Genomic DNA, 12938 nt, shown 5'->3' with positions numbered 1-12938 from the left:
TATTAATTGACCCAAAGGTAAGTTAATATTTGGCAGAATTTCAATGACATCTGTAGTGATAAATGTGTGACAATTATAAGGTACTTTATGTGAGCAATATGTTAGTCCAAAGATTAATTCAATGTTTGACATAATTTATTGTCAATGTTTGATTGCTACAATAAGAGTACAACTTACTGTTAATATTACTGTCCAAAGACTTGATATTAATGTTGTGTTTGGTATCTTGAGATGGGATTAGCCATTATCCTGAATTTATTGTTTACTTATGAATATTGATGTGAGCTTATTTTTATTTATTTCTGTTCTATATTCAGCTAATTTATCTTCTACTGCCACAATATTTGCTAATATAAATTCTATACCCATGCTTAATGGGACTAATTTCAATGAATGGAAAAGACACTTACTTATAGTGTTTGGTTGTATGAACATAGACATTGCACTAAGGGAAGAACAACCCACACCTCTCACTGAGAAAAACACCCCTTATGTTAAAAGGGATTTTGAAAGGTGGGATCGTTCAAATTGCATGAATCTAATGATCATGAAGCACAACATTTCAAAAGCCTTTAGGGGAACAGAATCTGAAAAGATTACTCAGGCCAAGGTTTCCTTGGCGAAATTGAGAAACGTTTTGCTAAAAACGATAAGGTTGAAATGACATTACTTTTGACTTCTTTGATGTCTATAAAGTATAATGTTCAAGGAAATTATGAGCTATCTAAGGGCTATGAGTTTTATGATCCTGCAATTAGGAATATTTTTTAGACGAAAATTGCAACATTCTTTTAGGATGTTGAGTTTGGAGGGAGAAATAAGGTTAGAGACATTGCTTTTAAGGAGGAATTGAATTTTAACTCAGTTCCTACTTTTACTTTTGATGATGTTTATGTTCTCATACCTATCATTGATTAAGAAGTGAATCTAGAATCTCAATAAGACAATGTTGAACAACTCCTTATTCAAAATTAGATAATTGTTCCAAAAGAACAATCTCAACAACCTCAAGAACGAATGTCATTAAAAAGGTCCACTAGAGAAAAGGGTTATAATAGCTTTAGTGGAATATTTTTACCTTAAGAATGAATATTAAGTTAATGATTTCTCAATGGTAACATTGATCATACATTTATATGGTGCAACTAGAAAATTTTGTGTCTGATGATGCAAAGTTAATGATTTGCAAATTAAAGAACTTTATCTATGGGTTTAAGCATGCTTCTCGTTAATAGTATTACAAATTTTACCAAATGATTATCTCATTCGGTTTAGACATGAATTTTGTCGATAATTGTATATATCATAAGTTTAGTGGGAGTAAGGTTTTATATTTGGTTTTATATTTAATGACATACTGCTTGTCAATAATAAGTATAGTCTAAATCAATGCCCTAAGAATGATTTTGAGATTACAAAAATGCATAATATTTTTTACATTTTAGCAGTGGGAAGTCTAATGTATGTTCAAGTTTGTATACATTGCAATATTGTCTACATTAACAACCCTGGTTTGGACCATTGGATAACAACCCTGGTTTGGACCATTGGATAACATCTAAGAGGGTTATAAGGTATTTTCAGATAACAAAAGGTTACATGCTCACATATCGGAGGTCTAATCAGTTAGAGATCATCAGGTATACAGACTCCGATTTAGATGGAATATGGATACAAGATTTTTTCACTAAGGTGCAAATTGTGAAAACAAATTGCAGTATTTTATTCCAATAGCAACATGAGCACATCAAAGTCAAAACACATAGACTTTAGTTCCTGGTTGATAAAGTAAAAGTTCAGAGTGGTTAGGTGCCTATAAAGTATATTAGGACAAACTTCATGATTGCGGATCCTCTTACTAAAGGACTACACTTAAGGTTTTATAAGAGCACACTGCTCATATGGGTGTAATGTCATTTAAGGATATTTGATTTTAGTAGGAGTTTGTACTTTTAAATGCTTTTATGTTATAGACATATTTTTAGTTATTTCAGTTTATGGATATTAAGTTTATTTTCTGCAGAAATAAGGTTTATTTGGTTTATTCACACTTTGATTTTGGTAAGGTTTGATCTCACTAAGGTTTAAGAAGGACCAGTTGGAAATAGACATGTTTAGATCATATTGCATGTAATTTCCATGCTATACATCCATACTTGATCTATGTCATTTGGTTGTGTTAATATATGTGATCAGGGATGGATTTAGTTACGATATATGTAACGAAAGTCGCTTTGGTTCTATGTTAACATAATTAATAGACGAGATTGTTGGGAATACCTTTTGAATATGATAGTAAAATTTTGAGCTCATAAGATAGTATAATGACATGTAATTATAGAGTAATTAGTATATATATGTGGTCCAAGTGGGAGATTGTTGGAAAATATGGACATCACATATATAATAAGAGCAATTACATGTTATTATTTACTATCATGATAGGTTAGCCCAAATTAAAAGTGATCTAATTTGGTTAAGGTTTATTGGGCTTTAATTATTAAATAAAGTATAGGTCAAATATGTGTAGATACTCTAGTAATTGAGTTCTAATTAATTTCTAATTAATGATGGGTTAATTAAGAATTAGGGCTAATATGCCAAAGTTATATATATTAGGGTTATGGTCCCCAAAATACACACAAGACAAATTTTCTAATATCTCATCTTTAGAAAAGAGAGAGTCAACTTCTCAAGATTTATTGTGTGCTAATTTGAAATATCAAAACCCAAGATCTGTAGATTTCAAGAAATTGATGAATTCAGGTACGTTTCCGCATCTAGTTTTGTTCTTGATTTATTCTTGATGATTTGATATGATAGATTTTAATTTACAGTTCTAAGTTTTATTTCAAATTTATTTTACAAATCTAACAGGCACCACTATTAAAATAATAATTTTTTTAGTCAACTATGTCAGATTTTTTAGGGTGATGCGGCCTATGCAGCACCCTCTACTTGCATCAATGTACCATTTTAGTACATAATCCAACTGACATGCTATTTAAGTATTTTATTTATTTTTCAAAATTTTACTATCAATCCACCCGTAAGTTCTTGTACACAAGGAATGGAAAAGGAAGCTATCATTTGCTTAAAACGAAAGAAGAAGTATATGATTGACTATGAAATATATTTTATTCTCATAAGTGAAGATCGAATCATCAACTATATAATTAAAAAATAAAGTAAGCAACTATCACACCATACTTCATGATTGATTGACAAAATATTTTTAAAAAATAAAAAATAAAAAAGTCAAAATATTAGTCAAACAAAATTAACATGCCACATCCATATAGGTGATCATGCTGCAACAACCTCGTAGTTTTATAAACTTTTTTAAAGCTAGAGAGTGATTGAAGCATAATTTTATGATTATTTATATAGTTTACTAAAATGTTTATATTAAATTTTATGTTGTCCTAACCTTTCCTCTTGGAATATATATTTTATAGTGCTATGACTTAAGTTTGGAAAACTGTACGATCTTAAACGATTTCTTTATTTCAAATTTACTTAAGTCAATTTAGCAACTCTCAAGAAAATTCTCCAGGACACAGAAAAATATAGCAGAATCAACTCAAAATGAAAGAGCAACGAGAGAAATGAAAAACCACAAGAAACAAATGTATATAAGGTATCTGAGTAAATATTTTCAATATATTTTTTAATTCAAGAATGAGTGAAGTAAAATAGAATTATTACAAATGAGGAAAATACTTATATTTATAGTTGAGTTCTCAAGATCCAACGATGTAAATTTAATTACTTCAACAACCGATATTAACACCCATCTACAAGATGAGAGTCCTACGAATTTTAAACTCTATATATTTTTATCATTTCATATTTATATTAATTACTCTCGTATATCTAATAGACTTTTGATTCACACCACATTACATATACTCCTAAAAAAGAACAAATTTTAAGCATTTGATTCAACCACATAAATCCATACACTTCTCAATAAACGTCCTCAAATCATGGTCGTCCACGTATCCCATTCTTACTAGAGGGCATGCTGAGGCTCAGCACACGCCTTAGGAAAGGTAGCTCCGATAGAAAAAAGTTATTCCCCATAATACCCCTCTTATCACCAAACCCTCAACTTTTATTTCTAGTCCATTTCCGTCATCTTGTTCAATATAAATCCCCTAAATATTGAAATATTTTTGTCACTTTCTTTTCAACTGTGTTTTCGTGTCTGGTTTTTGTCATATTCTTCTCCTAAAACCATGGCGACCAGTTTGATTCGACGGGCGATGAATATGGCATCACGAGTGTCATCACCAACGGTGGCTCCGGCGTCGAGGATGGTGGTGGTTAGGCCGTACGCTAGCGAAACAGAAGCTCAAAAGGTGGAACCAAAAGCCGCCGCCTCCCCCAACATGAAGACCTTCCAAATCTACCGATGGAATCCAGATAATCCTACCAAACCCCAGCTCCAAGACTACAGAATCGACTTAAAAGAATGCGGGCCTATGGTCCTTGACGCCCTCATCAAGATCAAGAACGAGATCGACCCGTCGCTCACCTTCCGCCGCTCCTGCCGTGAAGGAATCTGCGGCTCTTGTGCAATGAACATCAACGGCTGTAACGGCTTAGCTTGTCTGACCAAGATCGAATCAGGATCGTCGGAGACCACCATAACACCTTTGCCGCATACGTTCGTGATAAAAGATCTGGTGGTGGATATGACCAACTTTTATAATCAGTATAAGAGTATTGAACCGTGGTTGAAGAGGAAAAACCCGCCGCCGACGGCGGGAAAAGAGATTCCGCAGAGTAAAAAGGATAGAGCTAAGCTAGATGGGATGTATGAGTGTATTTTGTGTGCTTGTTGTAGCACTAGCTGTCCCAGCTATTGGTGGAATCCCGAGTCTTATCTAGGTCCTGCTGCTTTGCTCCATGCAAACAGGTACTAACTATTTAATTTTGGGTTTATCTGTTAATTTGATGTTTCTGAAGGATTTGTGGACTGGGATTGCAATTGATTTGATTGTTTCATAGGAAAAGAGTTAACTTTATCTTGAGTGACTAACAGAGAACACTGAAAGTGAATGCTTTAAGGCTTTTTATTTCTTAAATTGATGCTGTTGGTGATTTTCTTTTTGGCTTATTTCACCATCTATTTGGTTGATAACTGAAAAGAAGGAACTTTTATTTTCTATTTTTGATAGTGAATCTTACAATTCACGTTATTCCCTTCAAAATTGGGGTTCTCTGATTGATTCACTGAAGTTAGTGTTTAGTCTTTTATTGATTATTAAGTAGTTTAAGTTTTAGGACTCTTTTGGGCTCATGGTTTACTAAGGAGTTTCTTGGTTTATAGTCCGTCTTGTAAAAGGGAATGCTACTTTACCTGACTTGGGAATGCCCGTTGTATAGAGGTGTGTGTTTGAAAGGAGAATGCTCAAACTTTTCTAATTTTTTTTTTTCGTATTTGGAAGATCATACTTTCCATGGTAATGGTTAGACATAAGAGTTCAAGGAAAATGAAGAGTTTAGTAGGAAGCGGAAATGAATGAAGATGTTTTTGTTCCCGGGGGGCATAATATGTAGGGTTGATGTGTTAATTCAACATCGGAAGTGATTCTTGATTATAATATTGTTACCTACGTTTTAAGTTCTTGCTAATTGCACTATTTGTTTGAGATTAGGGTCCTTAGTGTCCTTGTTACTTAAGAAAACTCTGATGATTCTTTTCATTTCTAGTAGTCGAATGCCCCATGAATTTTGGTTGCGAAATTGCGAAAGGGATATTTCTCATTAGTAGCTGAATTACAGTATTAGAATGATTCACTTATTAAACTTTTTTTAATCATTACAATATTGAGGGAGGGGGAAGGGATGACATGGTTTGAACCCTTGTTATCTAGGTACCTGACAAGAGCTTTAACCTTTGTTCCAGACAAGTTTTGGCCACTTATTAATTCTTGGTAAACTATCAATTCAACTGATGCTCCCATATTTGATGTCATGTCCATCATGTTCATTCCACTGATTTACATCAAACTTGTAATGGGACATGTCAATCAAAATAAACTAGAGTAGTTTTGTTGCTTGTTGATCTTTTGTTCTTTCCTTGACTAGTTTTGGTAGTTATTACATTCTGATTACTGTCTTTTTTTCTCCTGAGAGTGTGTGTAAAGTTTGTTAACCATGCATCTTATATGCAGATGGATAAGCGACAGCCGTGATGAATACACAAAGGAGAGATTGGAGGCCATAAATGATGAGTTTAAGCTGTATCGTTGCCATACAATATTGAACTGTGCTCGTGCTTGTCCAAAGGGGCTGAACCCGGGAAAGCAGATCGCACACATCAAGCATCTTGAGCTTACTGCTTGAAGTCTTAATCTCCACAAATAAGATGTTAAAACCAGTCAATCTGGATTTTTTTTTTCTTGTGAGGATTCCTTGAACAATTTGCTTTGATTTAATAATTGTATTCTCCCTCACAATTGTACTTAATCTTGTTGTTCAAGTGCTGATTTTGGTTCAATTGATCCTTATTTTTGTTTGTTGCATTCAATCTAATATAATAACATTCAGATTGGTAGGTTTTATCATGCTGTTTTTGCTAGAGATTTCGGAGTTTTGAGTATCCATCTAATTTTCAACCAACTATAGTAGAAAGCAAAACAAATTATCTGAAGTTACTACCTACACAAACATTGCATTCAATCATTGTGTCTCTTATTATATATGTTCCGAAAGAATAAGAACTTCGCTTGGTTTGGATGATTATAATTTATCATCATAGTTTCGGGATGAATCATTATTATACTCGCAGAAAGTGTATGAAAGTGAACTTTCCATTTTCAAATTCTAACGTAACGAGTTAGGTCCACCATCTATGAGACTTGAGCAGATTATATATATATCAAAACAGGTGCCAAAGAGAGAACTTCACCTCCCAAGTATGTTCTACAATGGTGAAGTGGTTAATGATAACATGGATTTTTGTCCTCATCTTTTCTAATGTCGTTCAAGCCAGCAATCGCCTTTCAGTTGGCTTTGAGCCACCAAAGTATGTAACCATTACAGGTGATGTGATAAAACTTGGATCGTCCACTTTATTTAGATCATATTTCATGCTAATTTTCTTTCTCAAAAACATGGACTTGACAACGATTTTTCATGCACATCGATGCATAAGACATGAATCCAGCTCTAATATTTCAGTTATCTTGTTCAAACAGGTTGCAACAATGATTGTGATACAGCTTGCTGTAATTGTGACATTGAGAGACAGCCACCGATGTGCACCTATTGCTGCAAAGAAGAGATGTCTGCTACTGCAAAGCAAGATCACAATAATGGATTAAAGTTTTCAAGGCCTTAGGCACACAATCACCTTTCCTTGTATAACACAAATGGGAGTCTTCTATCATTAGAAATACCACAAGTCGATGAAAGGCAGGCACTTAAATTCATTCGTATTCAATTATTAATTTATTTCAATAAAATCATCAATCTTACAACACTTGGTATCACATTAGGAGATACGAATTTATAGTTAAAAAAAAGAAGCTTTCGTAGCCTCGAGGTTTCCTCAATGAAAAAAGTTCTTCCTAGAAAGACCAAGGAACACGGTTGCTGATGAGATTTGTACCTTGAGGTCAGCAATGTCAACGTCATGCCCACCTTCTACTAAACCCCATTTATCCACCTACAAATATATAAGAGAAGTCTCAAGTTACATGATATATACATGCATATGCATGTGTTAGCATAATAGATTTTACTGAAATGAAAAGACCTGCAAATCTTCCTCAAGTCTAATCAACTCGATTGCTTCCTCAATCTGCAATTTACCACGAAAAATTCCTAGAGAAATAACCAATGAATGTGCCGCAGCTGCAAGGGCATCAATTGCTGCCAATTCACAGTCATCTGTCTTCTTCAGAAGGTTTTCAACAGCCTTTGAGAGACCTTCCCCTTGCTTCCCACCAAAGAAGCTAGAGTACACAATAGGCTGAAAGCCAAATTCAGAATTTAACCAAGAAAGTAAAGGATCAACTTTCTCAACTTGCCTTGCTGCAAAAAAAAAAAAAAAAAAAAAAAGAAGAAGCCACAATGCCAGATATTATTGCATTTTGGTGTTCACACTGAATCAATAATATAATCATGAGATGAAACGAAAAGGAATTTGGTTTTCCATCAAGCACATGCCTGATGATTCAGTATCAAAGTACGATATGATACAGTCAAAGTATGAAATAACCTACACACCATGAACACCAGCCGTCAAAGTGTTATCCTCAGGTGCACGACAGAACACTAAGTCTTGATCAAATTTCTTCATCAGATGTTCAATGATCTTCGTGCGTGTGAGAGGAACTCTTTCCAGCGCCGTGCAAGCAAGTTTCATCAATGGCATTGTAAAGGGTCTGATTCCATCTGTTTGCTAAAAACAATTAACATCTTCTTAGTTATTAAAAAACTCACGGAACCTCCTTTGTACAATACTTTACAATTGGACCTAAGATGATCAACTAAAACATATAGACTACATCTTTTGGATTCACCCTATCCACATTCTGAAGTTACCATTCATCAAACGACACCCAATTCAGACAAGATTAAGTCATACCACATAACAAAAATCCAAAGACACCCAAAGCAAAGACTAAGCTAGCAACAAACTCAATCTCAAAAGGAAGGCCCCAAATTTTATAAAACAAAATAAAGAATAACAGTTAATTAAAAAAGAAGAGAAAAATGATCTACCTGATATTCCCATTCAGCAGCAATGGCCTTAGCAAGAGCCAAAGTGGGCAACTTGAGAGGCCTTTTAGAAGGGGTTTTAAGAGTCCTATAATCAAGCATAACAGTCCATCCAACTCCATCATCAGACTCTCTCGTAGTAACTTTCTCATAAAATCTCTTCCCAACTATCGATCCAGTCATGAACGACATCGGCATCGTCACCGACGTCGTCTTTTCGGTGCTCGCATTTGAAGTCGGTGGCTTTATGTATATACTATTATCGTCTTTCTCTTTGTTGTTATTGGCGTTGTCGAATGTGAAGGAAGAAGAAGATGGACCGTCGGAGGGGTTGCCATGGGCGGTGGCGATAGAACTGAAATTTAGAGAACGGAGGGCCGAGAGGAAGTTGGGATGTTTAATGGGTTTTAATGCTTTGTTTAAAAGAGAAGCGGCCATCGATTCTTCCGGACTTTTTTCCTGAGAAAATACAGGGGGGGTTCTAGAGCTTTGCTATAGGGTTTTATTCCATTGAAGCAGGGGGGCGAAAAGCCAGAGAAAAACGTTGAATGGGCTTTGAACTGAGGCCTCATTAATTCGTTTATGGGTTCTGAATGGTGGTGGGTAAGTCTGAAAGAGGCCTAAAACTCCCTAGTTTAACTGGGCTAAATTCTAGATATTGGATTGTTTGGGATATTCAATTTCTAAACTTTAATTTGATTAATTTTAGTTTTGTATTTTTTAAATTTGTCAATTTATATTTTATAGTTTTTGAATTTTAAAATTTTAGACTTGTCCAAACGATAACAGTTAAACTTGGTTAGCTAAATACCTTTATCAATATTATATTATACGTATTGTTGTAGATTTAGTATGTATTCTCCTCTGGATCATTCTTAGTCATTATATTTTCTAAATTTCATATTTTCAATCTTAATGCAAATGAAAATCATTAAATCTAATAACTCATTTTTTTAGTAATATATAGAAATAGCAAGCTAACATGGTATTGTATTACACAATTGATAATAAACTTGTCGCATCAATTTTAGAAATAGTAGAACTTTACTTAATGAATTTAATAGCTACCATTTGGTTAGAACTCAAAATTTAAAATTATAAGAGCACAGACTGAAAATGACTAAATTAAAATATAGAGACTAAAGTCACAACTTTCACATAATATAGGGATTAATAGAAGAATTAAACCAAAAAGGGAATGTTGACTTCTTTTTAATATATATAGAAAAAAGTCAAAGAAAGCAAATAATTCCAACACCTTGTTTGCCAAGTTTATCAATTTGTTTAATTTATTATATTCAGCTGTCACTGCAATCAATTATTGTTATAAGCTTGTTCCACACGTAGCTTCGACCAAATTTTGAAGTCCTTGCTTCCCAAGCTTTGTCCCTTCAAAATCCAAAACATATAAAAAGAGTCACAAACCATGCTTATCCTCATCCATTATCATTCCTTTTAGCCCACAACACTTTCTGACCAAAAATGAAGAGGGAAGGTCGTCAACATGGTATGGTTAGGACGTACAGGGTCCTCCCATCTCCATGGAATCCGAGACCTGAACCCCGGTTCGTTCAACAGGTCAATTCACCTACAACGGCCGGGTTGTTCACCAAAGTTCCGGCGAAGCCTACTAACCATTCCAAGTTTACCGGACGATGCGATAGGCCTCGGTGCCTAGGGTGTCACATGCACCCGGCTTGTAAGTCCAAGGATAAGGCCAAGGGTACTCATAAGTTTAGGTCAAATGATATGGCCACAAACTATAGGTTGGTCACCTGGAAAGTGGTTGATAGGAGGCCTGGTTTGAATTTTTCAGGGTTTTCAGCAGCAAGGATGTTGGACCATTTATCTAGTGACTATGAAGTTTATGATGATGAAGATGATGATGATGATGATCAATGTCATGTAGTTAATGATGGTTTGAAAGCGAGTTCTCAATCTCAAGAAGAGGTAGAAAATCATGAAGGTAAGATTGAAGATGATGATGAGAAACATGAAGGTGTTGATGTTGATGATATGAAGTTTGTTTTGGATCGTGAATTGGAAGAAAAAGGCTGGTGTTTGGTTGGGGAAATTTGATGATCCATTTCCCATATGTCATTATTATTTTTAAATAATTATGCTTTGTATTTTAATATTTTATCCAGTGTTGTGGGTTGGACCAAAATTTATTAATCAAGGGCTTCCTTTTCACAACCATTTGAAAGATTAATAAAGGATCAAAAGTTTGGTTTATTTTTTATTCATACATGCAAGTTATAATTTGTCAACCTCAGTTAGTCTCTACCAAAAGTACAGAATAATTCTTCTATATAAATGCTAATGGTTTTGATCTGTACTTGTCTGAAAGGTTCAAAACAAATAAAAGGATATAAGAAATAAAATTCCTAGCTCTTTTTTTTCCCCTTCTTTTGATAAGGGATAGGGGCAAGGGCTATTTAGAAATAGGAATTGATATACTCAAACATAATTTTTTTATCCTCTCACTTGTGATTCAATATATAAATTCCTTATGAATAAATAAGAATGACAGCAGTTTTTTTTCACACGTACTAGACATGGTCAAACTTTTTATTCCTAGAGTTCTCTGCCTTCTCTCTAGGGGGAAAAAAAGTAAGCCTCCTTTCAGTGGAGGCCATGGCCTTGTATTCAGCCTCAGCAGAAGAGCGGCTGACAGTAGGCTGTTTTTTGGATTTCCAGCAAATAAGGTAATCACCAAGATATGTAAAAGCCAGTAATGCACAGCACATGAGCGCAATCTGCTTATACCTAATATAATTTTTTATTAATCAAATCATAAAATTAAAATTAAATGCGAAAACGTACTTAATTTTATTGATTTCTTGAAATTTTTGATCTTATGATTTTAATTTTTCAAATTATACCTATGTGTAATTTGAGAAGCATAATGTTAAAATATAACTTTTGCATAACCCTAATTTCTAATTAGCCCATCATCAATTAGAAATTAGTTACTAAAATATCTACACATATTTGAGTTAATATTTTATAATAGTAAATAATGACATATAAATACTATTATTATATATGTGATGTCTATATTTTCCAACAATCTCCCACTTGGACCACATATATATTAATTACTCTATAATTATATGTCATTATATAACCTTTTGAACTCAAAACTTTAATATCATATACAAAAGTTATTCCAAACAATTCGTCCATTAATTATGTTAACATAGGACCAATGCGACTTTCGTTACATATATCGTAACTAAATCCATCATTGATCACGTATATTAACATAACCAAATGACATAAATCAAGTATGGATGTGTAGCATGAAAATTACATGCAATGTGAATCAAACATGCTTATTTCTAACTGGTCCTCCTTAATCTTAGTGAGATCAAACCTTACCAAAATCAGAGTGTGAATAAACCAAATAAACTTTATTTCTGCAGAAAATAACCTTAAGTTGAAATAACGAAAAATTTATCTATAACAAAAAAGTATTTAAAATTACAAACTCCCATTATAACTGATTATTCCGAAATAACAGTACACCTATATGAGCAGTGTGCTCTTATAAAACCTTGGGTGTAGTCTTTTAGTAAGCGGGTCCACAATCATGGAATTTGCTTCAATATGCTTTATAGACACCTAACCACTCTGAACTTTTACTTTAATAACTGGGAACTTAAAGTCTATGTGCTTTGACTTTGATGTGCTCCTGTTGTTATTGGAATAAATGACTAACAAGTATTGTCACAATTTGCACCCTAGTGACAAAATTTTACATCAATATTCCATCAAAATCGGAGTCTATATACCTGATGATCTCTAACTTATCAGACCTCAAATATGTAAGCATGTAATATTTTTTTTTCTAAAGATACCTCATAACCCTCTTAGCTATTATCCAATGGTCCATAGCAGGTTGCCTAAATGTTTGTGTAACATCTCACTCGGTGAAATCCTAGTGTTCAAATACTATTTATTGGAGTACGGTGTTTAGAGCAAGATCTGAGTGGGTAAGGTATTAATTGTGACTAAGCATGTAAGTCTGTGAGTACGCCTTTGGGCAAAATCTGTCTTGGGCGAGCTTGGTGGTTTGGCGGACTCCCTTGTAGAGTATACGCCACCCCAGTTGTTAGACAATTATGTTAAGTCTTTAGTTAAAGAACTATTTATTATTTTATTATATTATTACTCCGATTGAACAATTTAGTTAG

The 12938-nt window shown here is 33.8% G+C and overlaps 3 protein-coding genes across 3 annotated transcripts; 2 read left to right on the top strand and 1 right to left on the bottom strand.

The window, feature by feature from the left end:
• The first annotated feature begins 4153 nt into the window (after positions 1-4153).
• LOC107898491 (succinate dehydrogenase [ubiquinone] iron-sulfur subunit 2, mitochondrial) lies at positions 4154-6511 on the top strand. The gene is made up of 2 exons (XM_016823955.2): positions 4154-4924; positions 6186-6511. The coding sequence occupies exons 1-2, from the start codon at positions 4242-4244 to the stop codon at positions 6355-6357; spliced, it is 855 nt and encodes a 284-aa protein (XP_016679444.1). The 5' UTR covers positions 4154-4241; the 3' UTR covers positions 6358-6511.
• Positions 6512-7449: 938 nt separating this feature from the next.
• Positions 7450-9277, bottom strand: LOC107898492 (ATP synthase mitochondrial F1 complex assembly factor 2). Its single transcript, XM_016823957.2, has 4 exons — positions 8743-9277; positions 8245-8419; positions 7772-8049; positions 7450-7681 (listed from the first exon to the last, which is right to left on the bottom strand). Exons 1-4 carry the CDS (start codon positions 9175-9177, stop codon positions 7565-7567), a joined length of 1005 nt encoding a protein of 334 aa, XP_016679446.1. The 5' UTR covers positions 9178-9277; the 3' UTR covers positions 7450-7564.
• Positions 9278-10140: 863 nt separating this feature from the next.
• On the top strand, positions 10141-10974 carry LOC107898493 (uncharacterized). The gene has a single exon (XM_016823958.2). The coding sequence runs from the start codon at positions 10222-10224 to the stop codon at positions 10816-10818; it is 597 nt and encodes a 198-aa protein (XP_016679447.1). The 5' UTR covers positions 10141-10221; the 3' UTR covers positions 10819-10974.
• The last annotated feature ends 1964 nt before the right edge of the window (positions 10975-12938 follow it).

This window comes from Gossypium hirsutum, chromosome D04 (assembly GCF_007990345.1).
Source record: "Gossypium hirsutum isolate 1008001.06 chromosome D04, Gossypium_hirsutum_v2.1, whole genome shotgun sequence".
Taxonomy (NCBI): domain Eukaryota; kingdom Viridiplantae; phylum Streptophyta; class Magnoliopsida; order Malvales; family Malvaceae; genus Gossypium; species Gossypium hirsutum.
Note: the sequence above shows the minus strand (reverse complement) of the source record. Positions and strands in the feature narration are given on the sequence as shown.